The 16,297-nt window shown below is 45.5% G+C and overlaps 1 protein-coding gene across 4 annotated transcripts in view; it reads right to left on the reverse strand.

Moving 5' to 3' along the window:
• The window catches only part of DCAF1 (DDB1 and CUL4 associated factor 1), a 58,444-nt gene extending 49,160 nt beyond the window's left edge, over positions 1-9,284 (reverse strand). For 2 of the 4 annotated variants that reach the window (XM_016133144.2, XM_016133140.2), the window contains exons 1-2: positions 9,115-9,284; positions 2,180-2,297 (exon numbers count right to left, since the gene is read on the reverse strand). In XM_016133144.2, the coding sequence (XP_015988630.1) occupies positions 2,180-2,289 (110 nt within the window). In that variant the 5' untranslated portion in view covers positions 2,290-2,297; positions 9,115-9,284. The other 2 variants (XM_016133142.2, XM_016133141.2) reach the window with 2 other exon arrangements.
• Positions 9,285-16,297: the final 7,013 nt, after the last annotated feature.

Raw genomic sequence — 16,297 nt, forward strand, 5'->3', positions numbered from 1 at the left:
AACTCAGCTTTCCACTGCCTGGCTATGCAGTCTTTTTCGGGTAGCTCTGAGGATGGCTTTCTTAAGAATGTAATTCTCAGTGATACTTTTATTGACAGATGAAGTTGAGGTTCAGAGCTGTCTCATATAGTTCTGACACACAAATGGTCTTCAAATATTTGTTGAATTAAAAAAAACTGACTTATTCAAGTTTTTTCTACTCTCATAACCTCTACAATATTTATGAAACATACTGCTAGATTTAGCACTTCATTATGTATTATTTTTTGCTATTCTACGCTTTCTTATTCATCGGTTGCTTCCCACAAGGTTAGCTCCTTGAACACAGGGCCCTCTATTTTACGCTTTGCATTGAGGAATATCTTAGCAGTGACGAAGATGACATATAATAAATATGAAATCGCCTTGAAAATAAAACATGAGTATTTTTACTACACATGTTCGATAAATATTTTTTAAGCAATTAAGTGAATCTACCGCTAACATTATGATCCCCATTTAAGACTCTCTCCCTTCAGTCAATAATCCACATGTTAACTGCACAATACTTAAGATTCTTTAATTCACTGTGGCTGCATTTTAAATATCTAATGACTAGTCCTTAATCTCCAATGCCTCTACAAATTAAAACTCTTTGCACCAGTTAGCAACAATTCTGTCCCCCCCCCCCCCAAAAAACAGAAAAAAACCTGTTCCCCATGTTTCGAGAGCAGTTATGAAAAAAAGCATTTATCCGTGTTTAAATGCTCTTAAGATCAGTTCTTTACCCCTAAAGAACAGATCATTGCAAAAACAAAAAACTTTTTTCACTATGATATTAAAATTAGATATTAAAGATTCCTGTGTTCCAGTGACCACCTACCTGCCTAGAAGAAACATAAGCATCCCTCCTCCCTAGCCTTTTTTCACTTTCTCTCTTCCTTAATACATTCACTCAATAAAATCATGTCCCGCACAATTACTATGTACTACACAGTGTACAAGTCATTGTATGAAAAGATACCAACACCTGCCTTCAAAAAGTTTACAATTTAGTGAGGAGACGTGTAAAAACAATTACTGCACAATGTAGTAAGATCTAAAATGGACATACCATATATGTATGAATGACAGGAGTAGTAAAACCTTTTACTCTTAAAGGAGCATCTAAACCTACTCAGAGACATCAGGGTCAGAAAAGGTTTTAAAGACTGGATTCTTGGACCACTTCTTGAAAGGACTAGAGCTTGCCAGGCAGCCAAAGAAAAGGCATTTCACGCCACAGAAGCAGCAAGCATAAAGGCACACAGACATCAGAAGATACGGCACCACTCCTCACTGAAGGAGAGCAACACTATGAGGCATAAAAAGGAGGCGGGGGAACAAATCATCACTGGCCTCGGAGCCACTCCAAAAATTTTACATTTTATTCCATAGGAAAAAGGGAGCCAGAGAAGAATCATGAGAAGTATGACAACTGAATTAGTGCATGAGAAAGATGAATCTTTCAGAGGGTAAGCTGGAGACAGAGAGATAATGCACACTGCCTAATGGGCCAGTCAAGAAAAGATCGATACCTGATGAGGTAGTAGTGGGGATGGGGAAGAGGAAGCAGCAGAGCCTCAGGGCTCGGTGTCTAAATACACTGAGGAAGATGGTTTTCAAGTTTTTAATTTAAAACCATTTACACCAAGGCAAGGGATATAAATGCACAGCTGTGAATAAGGAGGAAAGTAGGATGGAGGCAATAAGCTCTGTTTTGGACATGGTATGCTTAAGGTGTCTGTGGAATATCCAGGTAAAGATGTGTAAAACAAAAAGCTGAGAAACAGATCTGAAATTTTAAAGAGGGGTCTGAAGTAGAAATAGAGATTTGAAAGTTAACCAAATAATGTTTTAAATCATGGACAGGGATAAAGCTATCCAGGTAGAATATTTAGGGTGAAGAAAGAAGAGAGCCATAAACAAAGCCCTGAGGTCGAAACGCAGGCAGGAGAAAAACCTAGGGAGATGAGGACGAAGGGTCTGAGGGGAAAGGCAGGAAATTTAAAAAGCTTCGAGTAGCAGGGAGATAAAGACTAGTTCTAAAAGGGAAAAATATGGATTTAGAATTCATAGGGAAGGCCGAATATTCCTACGTTGTTCTCCAACTTTTCCTTCTGTTAAAACTAATGTTTACAAAAAACTTAATTGTTCGTACCTGGTAAGGATAGGCACCATGTCCTGCCCACTGCCATGTTCCTTTTCCCACTGCTCCAACAGGGTAGTGAGCTCAGCTTTGGAGTCCACATGCACCGCTACTGCAGTCATGGCTTGGCCTAAGAAAGCAAAAACAAACAAAAAACCTAGTAAGTGAAAACAGACAAGTAAACCTGACATACTTCCTACAAAAAAAAAAAAAAAAAGGATGGGAAAGATGAGGGGTTAGCAATACAGGAAATAATTAAAAGCAAGGAAAACTTAACCCTGGACTCTAGATAATTTGTGGTATAGTGAGAAACCTGGGTTTGGGAGCCTGAATACTCATCAGGTCATGATGATCAAGTGCTGTCACCTCTCTCAACCTGTTTACTAAATGTCAAATGAGACAGGAAACCGGATTGAAATTGAGATTCTTAAACTTTCTAGGATCAGGAACCCCTACGAGAATCGGACAGAAGGGTATGGTCCCTTTCGCCCCCTCAAAAATGCACATACCTATATACCATACATAGAATAATCCTAGGTCTAGATCTCTGAGGTCCAAAACTTTGAGGCTATATTTTTTAAAATACAAAATGTAGCAAAAACAACTCCCAAGAATATTTTTGCTCTTCCAAGTCTTTGGGAGAAAGACCTACGAAAGATAAACAACACGTTCCTGTTAAGTCTTAACATAGTTGGTATCATTACCAACACTAAAGTTGGGAAGGAGTGTTATAAACCCTGATCTCTCACAGCCAGTTGCCTGGAAGGAGGACGAGTTGCTGGGTTGGGTGGTCAATCCAGGGGTGTAAAAGGACAAGGAGCTGAGGCAGGCTTTAGAGAAGCCGCATGAGAATATACATGGGGAAGAGGCTTACAAGGGGCTCCAAAAGGGATATATGAGACCCAAATGTTCAGAAGGTTCATAGATCAACTTTTTTGCCAAAGTAGCTTTAAGATCAAAATGTCAGATCATGCCATGTAAAATATGTATTTTCACTGAAATAGCAACTGTTCTACAGAAAAGTTTCACACCAAAAAAAGATTACCAGCTCATCTAAGATTAATGTTCATGCTTCAAAAGATACATACCATAAGACCCAAAGACACGTAAAAGATGACACCACTGACTCCAAAATGTACACGTTTGTGTTTTAATAGAGGAAATTCTAATAGCAGTGATTCATGTCACCGAGGCTACCCGTAACTCCAAAGGAGAACAAGTATTTCCAAAAACAAATTTAAATTAAAAGGCTTCTTTTCTGCAGAGAGAAATCCATATTTTCGGACTTTGTAACCAAAGTTACAAAAAGGAAAAGCTGCAGGCCTAATATGGACTGCTGATCTTAAGAAAACCCAGGCTGTATTTCTATGACTACTAACTATACACCCACTTCAAAAAATAAATTTCTTACTTCGACTAATTTTAGATTTACAAAAGTTTGCAAAGGTAGAATTCCCATATACCCCTCACCCAGTTCAGTTTCCTCTAACATTACCATCCTGTTTTATAGTGGTACAGTGTCAAAAGTAAGAAACCCAACGTTGGTATATGACTATTAACTAAACTCCAGACTTGATTCATATTTCACTAGTTTTTCCATTCATGTCCTTTTTCTGTTCCAAGGTCTCATCCAGAATACTACACTGCATTTAGCTGCCATGTTTCTGTACTGTCCTGTTCTATCAGTTTTTGAGTCTCTCCTTGTTTTTCATACCTTGACAATCTTGAGAAGTACTAGCCAGGGTAGATAGAGTGCAGCAATAATAACCAAACATTTACAAAAGAATTAACATCAATCCTCAAATTCTTCCAAAAAAATAGAACAGAAGGGACACTACCTAATTTATTCCACAAAGCCAGCATTACCCCTATACCAAAGCCAGATAAAACATCGAAAAAAAAAAAACTGAAGACAAATATACTTTATGAACATAGATGCAAATTTCCTCAACAAAATATTGGCAAGCTGAATACAGCAGCATATAAAGATTATACATCATGTCCAAGTGGGATTTATGCCAGAAGTGCAAAGGTGGTTCAACGCACAAAAAATCAATTAGTATAATATACCCAACATTAACAGGATGAAGGAGGAAAAAAATGATCATCTGATTGATACAGAGAAAGCATCTGACAATCTGACAAAATCTAACACCCATTTGTGATGAAAACACTCAAACTGGCAACAGAAGAGAACTTCCTCAACATGGTAAAGGGCATAAAAAAAACCACAGCAAACATTATATCCAATGGTGAACAACTGAAAGCTTTCCCCCTAAAATCATAAACAAGGATCCCCACTTTCACCATTTATATTAAACATTGTACTGGAGTTCTAGCCAGAGCAATTAGCCAGGAAAAAGAAAAAAAAAGGCATCCAAGTTGAAAAGGAAAACGTAAAATTATTTATTCACAGATAAATGATAATCTTCTATAAAGAAAATCCTAAAGAATCCACTTTTAAAAAAAGTATTAGTTAATAAGCAAATCAGCAAAGCTACAGGGTACAGGACCAACACAAAACTTAGTTGTATGGCTAAATACTAGCAATAAAAATCCAAATATAAAATTAATGAAACAACTTAATTTATAACAACACCAAAAATAAAATATTAAGGGAAAATTTAACCCAAAAAGGCACGAGACTTACACACTGAAAACAATGAAACACTGCTGGAATAAACTAGAGAAGGCCTAAAGAAATGGAAACACATCTTATGTTCATGGATTAGAAGACTTAATAATGTTAACATGACAATACTCTCCAAAGTGGCCACCAGTCAGTGCAATCCTCATCAAAATCCTAATGACTGTTTGCAAAAATAGAAATGTTGATCCTAAAATTCACATGCAATTGCAAGGGACCCTAAAAACCAAAATAATCTCGAAAAAGTTGGAGAATTCACACTTTTGATTTCAAAACTTGCTACAAAGCTACAGTAATCAAAACAGTGTGGAAAGGCACGTATACCGATGCAACAGAATTGAGAGTTCAGAAATAAAATCTCACATTTATGGTCAGCTGATTTTCGAAAACTGTGCCAAGACTGTCAACAGGGCAAGAATTTGTTGAAAGACCATTAGAAGACTAATGATCCCTCAACAAATTGTGCGAAGACAACTGGATATCCGCATGAAAAAGAATTCTTGCCTCACGTCACATAAAAAAATTCATTCAAAATGGATCCAAGACTTAAATTTAAGAGCTTAAATTATAAAACTCTTAAGTAAACACAGGGGAAAATCTTCATGACCTTGAAATTAATAAGAAGTTTTTATTTATGGCACCAAAAGCTTAAGCAACAAAAGAATAAACTTCAAAATTTAAAAATTTTGTGCAAAGGACAGTATATGAACCGACAACCCACAGAAAAAGAGAATATTTGCAAATCATATATCTGATAAAGATCTAGTATCAGAATATATAAAGAATTCCTACAACTCAACCAAAAAAGCCTGATTCAAAAATTGGCAAAGGGTCTATTACGGCCAAGCGACCCTGAACAAGCCCAATCCCGGTGATCTCAGAAGCTAAGCAGAGTCAGGACTGGTTAGTACTTGAATAGGAGACCATGTAGCAAGACCAAGTGCTGTTGGCAGAAAAAAAAAAAGAGTGATTATAAGCTGTCAAGGTCCTTGCAATCTGTGACTTTGACCAAGGATTGCCTCGCCTAAAAAAAAAAAAAAAAAATTGACAAAGGACTTGAGAAGACATTTCTCCAAAGATGATATAAAAATGGCCAACTAACACATGAAAGATGCATACGACTAAAATGAAAATCAAAAGCACAATGAGATACCACCTACTAGGATGACCACACCCAAAAAATCAGAAAATAATAAGCATTGGCAAGGAGGTAGAGAAACTAAAACATACGCTGCAGGAGGGAACGTAAAATGGTACAGCAGATACGGAAAAACATTTGGTGGCTAAGTAAAAGCAGCTAGATACAAAAGGTCACATGTTGTGTGATTCTATTTATATGAAACATCCATAATAGGTAAATCCATATACAGAAAGCTGCCTAGTGGTTGCCAAGGACTTGGGGGAAAAGTGAAAGGGAAATGGCTCCTTAATGGGTATGGGGTTTCCTTTTGGGGTGATGATAATGGAACTTAATAAGGTGATGGTTGCGCAATATTGTTAATCTACCAAATGCCGCTAAATGGTACACTTTAAAATAGTTAATGGTTAATTTACAGTATGTGAATTTTAAAATTGTTTTAATGGAAAAAAAGAGGTAATATCTTTTGGAAAACTTAAGCAAATCAGCCTAGTGAAAAACATAAAAGCAAAGCTTAAAGAAAATACTACCTCTAATAAAAGTCAACTCAAGGGCATTAAAATACTAAAAGTTTAGAGTTCAATTTAGACATACACCTCTGGTATTTTCAAAACTTCTGAATAATTATGCCTGAAAAGCTATTAACGTACAATGTAAAAGGTTCAGTCATCCTGTTATGCACAAGACAGTGAAGGTACATTACCCAATTCACCACCAAGTTTTAAAACGAGTTAAGTTGTACGCAGAACTGATGGCCTGATAGTAACACAATAGCAACCAATTGGTGACGATTAGTATGGGACATTTGGCTAACTCACTTTTGAATTTTCACAACCATCTTTTTTCTTTTTTTTTTTTTTTTTTTAAAGATGATGAAATGGGCTCAGAGAAGCCCCCAAAACCGATCGTTACCTGGTAGAAATGGATTTCAAGCATTCATATCTCAACTCTGGATAAACCTGTGAGATCGTGATCAAGTTATTTAACTTCTCCAAATCTCAATTTCCTTATCCATAAAATGGAAATGGTTGTTGTGAGAATTAAATAATAATACTGTCCCTATGATGGAATATAAAGCCCTACAAAAAAATATGTATTATGTTCTCATCCTTAAGGATGGCTACCAAGTATTTCAGGGTAATGTGTCTCCAACTCATTTTCAAATAGCTCCAAAAAATAAATACACACCACACTGATGTATAAAGAAAACATGGCAAGATATTAACAACTGTTGGATTTGGATGTACAAACAAGGATAATTTTACTATTCTTTCAACTTTTTAATGTTGAAAATTTTTTCATAATAAAAAGTTGGAAAAAATCAAGAAGCATTTCCTTTCCTAGTTTGGACCAACTGAAATATATTGTTAAGCAAGGAAAACAAAGTTATGTGTGTCCCTAGAATAACATGTCCCTGGAAGAATACATAAGAAACATAATATCTATTACATTTGTGTCAGTAACTAAAATATAAAGGTAGAAGATTTTTCATCAGTTATTACCCTAGCTCTACCATTTTTCAACTAAATAGTTTTGTAACTTTTTAATTAAACCATAAAATTTGTCTTCTTCTAATACATAATACTTAATGGCCTATTTGGCAGAAACTGCCTTGAAGCCTAAAATGAAGTCCACGTAAAGGACAGCTCTCATCAGGTTACAATCCTGAAATGTTTGAAAGCATTCTTCCTCATTTAAAAGCAAAACTAAACAAAAAAACCAGGGGCAAAATCCAAGTTTGGAGCATCGAGTAAAATTTATCCCATAATGAGTACGAAATATGAGATCATGTATAACAATTTTCTATTACTGTCCATGGCCATTTCCTTTACAAAAACATAAGAAAATTGGTAATAAACCAATTTCGATCACTTCAAGCTAACATGTGGTTCATTCTACCAGATTCCTCCTCTATTAAATTTAAAAACTGTATAACAGGTAGAACAGTAAAACACTGTACTCAGGAACTACAAGAGATTTTGATTTCCTTTATATTCCCCAAATTCTGTATTTTATCTCCTTAACATGCAAAAATGTATCACCATTTGAAAATGGGTAATGAATAACTACTACATACAAAACCCAAATCCTGAAAGTATCAAGCAGAAAAACGAATCGATTCTTAAATTGTCTAAACGTAGAAACTTACACAAACCTTAAAAGTAAGCTCCAGTAAACTGGAAAAAGAAAATTACAGAACGACACTGCCAATGTACCTCTCCACGTTAATAAAACGTTTAGAACAGGAAGATGCTAACACAAACTAGTAACTAAAACGTGTACACTAATTAAAAGGCTTCACTGAAAACAGAGTGAGGAAAAACTAAGGCCAACGTGATGGGGACAGGAACGAATCATTTTGGACTCAAAAAGAACTACCACGGACGTTCCAAAACTACTTGAACAAATGCAAAGCCCCAGCGCTACTACAGCAATGAGAAAACCGTCTTAGGAAAAGGGAGTTAAGCAAACGCCTCTGACACCCCAGTTGAAAATGACTAAAGCCCACAGCAGTGAGCTCCCGAGAAGCTTGGCAGGCACTCCGGGCTTCGGTTCCCGGCTGCTGTCCCCGAACACCTCTGTCCACCCCTCCCCTCCACCAGGGGGGTGGGAGGAGTGCCCGGAAAGCTCCGCCCCCTCTCCGCCAGCGAGCCAAGCGGGTGCAGGGGGAGGCAGCACGAGGCCGAGGGAAGGGAAAGCCCGCCCAGGTGACCGGAGGTGGAGACGGTCTGGGAAGGGGGCCGCTGCACGACAGGAAAGACGGAGCCCCCCCCATCCCCGCCCCAGTCCGTACGGATCTGGGACTGGGAGGAAAAAGGTGCGAAGGAGCATGAGAGGGGCCCCTACTACAGGTAAGGGAGAGCGCACCCCTGCCCCCCACTTCGGGCGGAAGAGTTACTCTCAGGAAGCTTCTTTCGCGGACGGGAGGAAGAACGTGCAGGCCCCGCCCCCGGGCCAAGAATCTGGAGAAGGAAAAGTCCTGTCAGGCCTCGGGCCCAGCCTCCCCGGCGACCCGGCCGGCCCGCCCCCTCCCCGCCGGCGGCGGCCCGGGCAGGTGCTGCCCCTCCCCCAGCCCGGCGCCCACTCTCCCGCCCGCCAGGCCGCGCGCCTTGTCTCCTCGCGCCCTTCGCAGAGACCCGTCCTCCTCCTTTTCCCACTCACCTTCCCGGGCGGCTCCGCCGCTCCCCCCTGACCCCGCCAGCGGCCACAGTTTACACACACCGCTTCAGGACCCGCACTCAGTCTCCCTCACACACAGCGCGACCACGGCTCCAGGGCGGCCCACATATTATGCGTCACTCGCATGCTACGTGCCCCGCGCGCGCGCGCGCCCCGATTTGGCGCGAGGCTCGCTAGCAGGAGGCGGGAGGAGAACGCCTGCACGAGCGGAGGAATATGGACGAGCCCCAGAGCCTCCTGGGAGATGAAGTTCCGCTCCTAGGGGCGGGGCCGCCAGGCCGCATTGGCGCATGAGCACTTTGCTCCTGCGCTTTGAGTTCTGGGATTTGTAGGTTTTCGGGCGTAACGCGAACTGCCGTGGACTCATTGGCTGCCTCAGAAGGCGGAAGCAAAAAGTGAAGACTACGATCGGCGCTTGCAGTCCAATCCAGGACTATAAGCGCTCGATACCTTCTCAGTACCTTAATATTCCTTGTGTGACAGAGAAAAGCCTTTGTTTTTTTTTTCTCCATTACTTGAACATATCAGGACCTAAGAAAGCATTTTCCACAAGCATATAAGAAATCACAGCACTCGTTAAACAGAAGCCTCTGGTTTTCCTTTGTCTTTCTGTTCAAGACCTTGCCTGTAAGATCAGTAAATAACCCTAGGTAGTATATGTGAAGCAGAGCAAAGGAAAAAAAATTCAAAGGCCGTATGTTAAGGCAGGGCTGACCTCAGAGGTCATCTAATTCCTCTGTTTCGCAGCTGGGAAGTGGGAGGCCCAGAGTGAGGGACTTACCTAACATACCTAAGATCACACAACCAATTAGCAGCAGAACCAGAACGACTCCTGACACGGATCCCTTTGTGGAGATGTGAAAGATAAATGTGACTCCACACAGAGCAGAATCTCTCCCTAACAAGATCCTCCCCAGCCTTTATCTCTGGGAGTCCCAAGCGAGTTTCTGTGCGTTGCTACGAAGTCCTCAGAGCTGACACTTTCACATGGGGAACACGGGACACAGCAAACCTGCTGCCATGCTCAGGTTCCACAGCTAATAGGTAGCTAGCCAGAACCCGAATGCTGGGTCTCTTGATTCTCCTCCCGATTGGACCCATACCCCTCTTTCCAGAAGAGGGACATCCCTTTCACTTAAGTGTGTAACTTGGAGCAGCTGCTCAGGCACGAAATTCTAGAATATGTGGTGGCAGTGCCACAGACATGTCACCTCTCTGCAACCCTTTCAACTGCCACGACACACTTCTCTGTGCTTCTGGAATTCTGCCTATGTCAATAATAGCCACTATGGTTTCTGTTGGCATTACAGCAGGCTCAGCTCTGAGCGGAGGGGTTTTACCCACACACCCTTTTATATAACCGTCACTACCACCGCACAGGGTAGATACAGTCAGCCACCTGTACAGATGAGAAATCTGAGCATAGAAAGGTGGCTCAAGAAATGGGGCCGAGGTTTATGGATCCAGAGGCCGGGCTCATGACTTTGCCGTGCCTGTCCTCCATCAGTCCTTCAACTGACTGTCCTGCTGTGCCGCCTTGGGCATGAACCCAAAATGCATAAAGATAGAGTATTCAAGCCTAAATGCCATCCCCCTGCCCATGGTCTATCCAGTGCAGTGTGACTTCTCCACTGAGTGGGGTCCTGAAAGGCAGAGTCCTTGTGAGAACCCCGGTCTAACTCACTTGTTCCCGGCACAGCCTCAGCCTGCCACCAGATGGCACTGCTCCCCTTCAGAAACCCAGCCTGCGGCCCTGGGTCAGTAATAGGAGTGAGGGGCTTTGGAGAAACCAGGGCCCAGGAGGCTGGGGAAGCAGAGTGGGAGCCAGCCACACAGGGCTTATCTAGAAGCTGCTCACTCCAGAATCTCTACTCTGTAACACCTGCAGCCCCTCTACCCCCACTAGCAACCCCACCACCACACACACAGAGCCACACACCTGCAGGCACTCCTATACCCCAACTCTGGGAAGGGGAAAGGACAGCGCCCAGGTTTTCTGGGCTGCACACACATTCTGAGCATGCTAACACCTTTCACAGGATTGCCATGCATGCCAGATATACAGGCATACACACCTATGCATCGGCGCAGCCAATATTTTCCAAAGTATACACAAGCACAAAGCCACAGAAAATCAAGGCGCACACATCCAGCCTGGCCTGGCACATTGCTTCTGAATCGTTGGAGAGTCCTTGGCCTATTCAGAAGAGCATCTCAGGATTCTGCCCCCCACCCCACCTTCTGCCTGTGCACACCCCCATGTGTGCCTCAGAAAGAAGCAGCTATCATCCAAAAGGGCCAGGAGTGGTGCTTTCAGGGCTGCCCAGCGGCAGAGAAAGGGCAAGAGCAGTCCAGCCCTGGCCCCAGCACCAAGACCACAACCTTAGGTGTTCTCTACCTGCCCTCACCCGCGAGCAGGACCATGCCCTGGGTGGGAGTACCCATGCCATGGGTGAGAAATTTGATAGCACCAAGTTCTCCCCTCCTCCCCCTCTTCACCCTGCCACTACCCCTTCCCTCCCATCATCTACTTCCTGGCTCACCTGACCCAGGTGCTCTCACCAACCCGTCCCCATCCTGGTGCCACCACAATCCCCGTGCCTCCTCCTAGGGCGAGGGGGCCGGGTCAGCTGTCCCACTCTGCTGGCTGAACAAGACTGCTACTACAAGTGTCCGGAGTCACAGACGCCACCAAGGAGAGGCTCGGCACTACCAGGCTCTGGGGACCCTGGCTCAGTGCCCTCCACCTCCCTGGGAGCCCCTACAGCCTCCTAGAAAAACGGAACACAGTTCCCACCGCCCAAGAGCTGTGCAAGTCACCCACTCCCGTGACTACATCTTTGTCCACCAGTCTTATTTGACAGAGGGAGAAACTGAGGCTCCACAAAGACAACCGTTTAAGCCCACACCTTGTCCAGTGGCCACAGCAGCTGGAAGGCAGTCCCCACGTCGTGCTCCCATAGGCATAACTTCATAGAGGGGCCTGAGGCGCACGTGGGGAACGAAGCAGCCACTCCCAGCCCTACCCCAGCTCCCAGGTACCAGTGCCCCGACCAAAGCGAGGAGCCCCCAAAAGAAACCCATGCAATATTCAAGGCATACTTACATTAAAAAAAATTGCCATTTATCTGAAATTAAAATCGAACTGGTCATATTTTCTCTGACAACCCCACCTCAGAACCACTGCCGAGTCTCAGACCCCAAAGACTCCCATCCTGCGCACCCCCCCCCCCCCGAGCCTCATTTATATCATCTGCAAAATAGTTAGAAGCAAATCAGAACAGCTGCCTCCCAATGGGTCTCATTAAAGATTAAACAGACCAAACAGTAAAGGCTCCCTTATCCAAAACCTGATGATCTGGGTGATAGTGGGCTCAAATTCTTCCCTTCTACCTTTCTCTTTTTACCCCTATCGCTAATGGTCAGGGATGAGAAATAATTTGCCCTCTTTATTGGGAAGAGTTTGCAGAAGGAGACAGGTCATCAGTTAGGTCCAGCTTTGGAGGCGAAAAGACCCTCCTGCTAAAACCAGTGCTTCCATTCCGCAACTGTGGGACTTTTGTCTAATTACTTCACCTCTCTGAGCTTCACTTTCCCTGGCTGGAGAATGGAAATGACATGCCTTCTTCCTAGCATCGTTATGAGAGTTAAATGTGATAATGCATGTAAAGTGCTTAGTTGGGGCCTGGCACACAGGAAGTACTAGCGGAGTGCTGGCTCTTCCTGTTTTGATTATTTGTCCATGGCTTGTCCCCATTGCAGTTCTTCGGGACTACCCCAGCCCTGGCTGGTGCCGCCGCCCCCCACCCCCCGCCCCGAGTACTGCCTACTGGAAGAGCTCAGGCTTTCCTCACTTGAATGTGAAATGAGCTTCTTATCAGGAAAAAAAAAAAAAAAAATCCTAAGATAATGGTTTCAGAAGCCCTGGGAAGTAGTGGAGTTGCCACTCTCGAGGACCAGCTGTCCACGCTCTGTCTCAACCCCGAATTGACAACTGAGTGGGTCAGAGAGTGGATTTAAGAGGGTCTGCTCCTGGGCCTCCTCGTGCCTGCGAGGGCTACCGCTACTCGAGGGTGAAGGCTTTCAAGGCAAGGAGCCCCTAGGATACAAAACCAGACATGTCACCCTCCCCGAACCAACCATCGACCCTGCCTCCTGCTGGGATGAAGCATCGCAAACTCTTGCCCAGAGCACACTTGCTTCCTTCCCTAGGGTCCTCTGGCAGGATGGTGATGTCACAATCAAAGCAGAGACCAGAGAAGAGGGCCAGTGGATGCTCACAGTGGACCTGCCCAGCACGAAGAGGGGCTTTAGCAAGAGGAGGACCAAACTGCCCTCTCGGTAACCCCAGGACCTGTCCAATCGCCAGTCTAGCTACCAGTTACACCTGCCGACTGTCAGGGCCCTGCCCTTCCTAGAGGCTTGGCTCCAGGTGAGAGTTAGAGGTTAGAGGAACAGGTGCAGGGAAGGTAAGGAGAAGGCATGCCCAGCCTCTTTGGCCTCAGGTTTCTGGATTCGTAAATCTTTCTGGGAAGAAACAACAGTGGAATCGGCATTGGAGAGAAAAGCCCTTGAATTTTTGACAATGCCTGTTTGTAGCCGTAAGAAGGTACTCTGGGGACCGTGAGTCTGACCCTGGTGAAGACACGGGTCACATAAATCTGCCCACTCTATCAGATCTTTTGCGTAGAAAAGCCTAGAGAAGAATGGTGTTGTCTAGTGGGAGGAGGCTGCTTGACCCCTAATTTAAAGGTCAGAGACCCACCACCACCACCTGGAGTAACCACCTCCTGCCCCTGCCCAAACCTGGCTGCGATAGGCCTGGATCTTCGAGAGGTATTGCCAGATCTAACCAGGAGAACCCACTCGGGCCTGGGAGCCAAAGTCTCCCAGGAGAGGCATTTTTAAGTGTAGAGGGCTCCTGGGCTCTTACTGTGAGGCAGTTTCTCTTCATTCCCTCAGGTAAGGGTGTCTCTCCATGAAAAGTCATCTGATGTTCCTCGAGGGGAGTCCCTCTGCCCAGATCCTACTTCACCAGGCCCGAGCTTGTCACAAGATAGCTCTTAGTGAAGTCACAAAGCTGACTGCCACGTGACCAGGGACTAGTGGGAATTACTTGGGGACTTCGGAAGTGGTCTTTGGAGTCTGGAGAGGAGTGCGGGGTTTAGAGGGGCTCCAGCTGTAGGGGGCCAAGGGGATCTACTGGAGACCTGGAGTTAATGACAGGTTTTCAGGTCTTGGTTATTGCAGGAGGTTAGAAGAGCCGGGGCCTGGGCTGTGGTCTTTGGCATGGGCCTGTCCCTCCGAACCCCGGGAAGGTGGAAGGGAGCACCCCATCCCAGCTGAATACACATAAATGTCCTGATCTCTAATGTTCTGGGTGTTCCATGGCAGAGGTTAAGACCTCCGACTGGGGACCAGATCTTCCCCTCGGCGCAGTCCACCCTGGTCATCGCTAGGTGACTACCCCACCTGCTCGCTGGGCAAGCGGGGGCTGCCAGATTCTGCTGCACGGGTAAGCAGCGCTGATGGCCTGCCCAGAGGAAGAAGAATGCCAGGGGAAGCCGGGTGCTCGCACCCACTCTGTCCGGAGGGTAGAGACTCACTGGCAGAGGGGCCCGGCCAGGGAAGAAAACAGGAGGAGGAGGAAGCTTCGCCACTCGAGGTGCAGTAAGTCGGCCTCTGCTGTGGAAGGTCGCGCAGTCTGTACGTGGGAGACGGGGAGCCACTTGTTGGAAGCCTTGTTTAAAAAAACAAATGAACAAAATCATTTGCAGTCAAGTTAAGGGCTCCTGAGCTCTGGCTTTGTGCTGAGCCCTGTACCCCCCGCCTGTGTCCCTCGGGCTGACAAGGATACAGCACACTGGGGGAGATGACGGGTCCTGCCCCCAGGGGCCCAGAGTCTAGGGACTGAGTGACTGTGCTCAGCCGCCTTCCTGAAAGGGAAGACTCATGTTCTAGGGAGCAGCGGGGCAGCCTGGAACCCGGGAGCCCACCTCCTGAGCCAGGGTTCACATAGCCTCTCGGGGCGCCCAGTCTGGGTCTGGGGGTCCCTCATTCTGTTGAGAGTGGTTCTCATTCCAGCCTTGCCTCCTCTGAGGGCCTCCCGCTGTCTGCTCTCTGAGGTCAGTGGGTGAGCTGTGGGGAAGGGCCTGGTCTGAGGGGCAAGAGACTAGAGGGCGACCCTGGGAAAGTGCCTCATAAGTTTACTAGATCTATGGCTTTTTTTTCCTGGTGATATCTTGTACACCTGTTCATTAAGTAGCTAAAAAGAGCCGTATTGGGAGTTGCAGGACTTGATGTGCCCAAGTCCCTACCAATTCTGAGGAAGTCCTCCCAGCTTCCAAGGCACTCGGTTTGAAAATCATGTGCCATGTGCTGCCAGACACTCCCAGGCTTGAAAGCTGAGGCTTTATGCAGGATGGGAACAAGTCAGGGAATGCCGCGTTGGGTGACCGCCGCAGAGCCCGGCCCCGAGTTCCTTTCCGCACTGCCACCTCCAGTTCCTGGTTCCCATTCAGCTTATTTACAACTGCCAGAGCACCCCCAGCCCGCCTCTCACCCCGCTCTCTGCTCCCAACTTTGCTTCTCTCACCAGGCCATGAAATCAGCATCCAAAGCTCTATGGCCGGAAGCCCACATAGGGATCTGAAGTCAGGATCACACCCGGCACCTTTCTGTACCTGAGTTCATTGGACAGGAGACGGGAGACATTCAGCTTTGCCTGACTCTCTGAGACCCTTGTAGCCTCCAGAATTGTCCCTGTCCCTATCTGAATGCAGGACATATTTGAATTCATGGGGCTGCCAGCCTCACCTAGGAGCCAGAAGGTGCCCAGGGCGGCCTGGGTGAAGAACAAACCCTGCCCTCCCCATTTCTTCTCCCCTAAGATGCAGAGAGACGTGGGCAAGGTCAGCTCCTCACACTATGATTTCCAGGGTCCGGATTCCAAGGGCTGTTGTTCTAAAGAATCCACAAGAAGCATCATGGCCTTGGCTATTCTCAGGAGGACGACAAATTCAGGAGAGTAGAGTAACGGTGCTGTGGACCTCCTTACAGAAAAGGTAGTTGCTGCATTGTAGCTGAGAGCAAAGGCTGCTCTGCCTTTATTGGGGCGGGGGGGGGGGGGAGGCAGGGCAAAGAATAGCAGACACTCCCCAGGGCC

This window comes from Rousettus aegyptiacus, unplaced genomic scaffold (genome assembly GCF_014176215.1).
Source record: "Rousettus aegyptiacus isolate mRouAeg1 unplaced genomic scaffold, mRouAeg1.p scaffold_m13_p_4, whole genome shotgun sequence".
Taxonomy (NCBI): domain Eukaryota; kingdom Metazoa; phylum Chordata; class Mammalia; order Chiroptera; family Pteropodidae; genus Rousettus; species Rousettus aegyptiacus.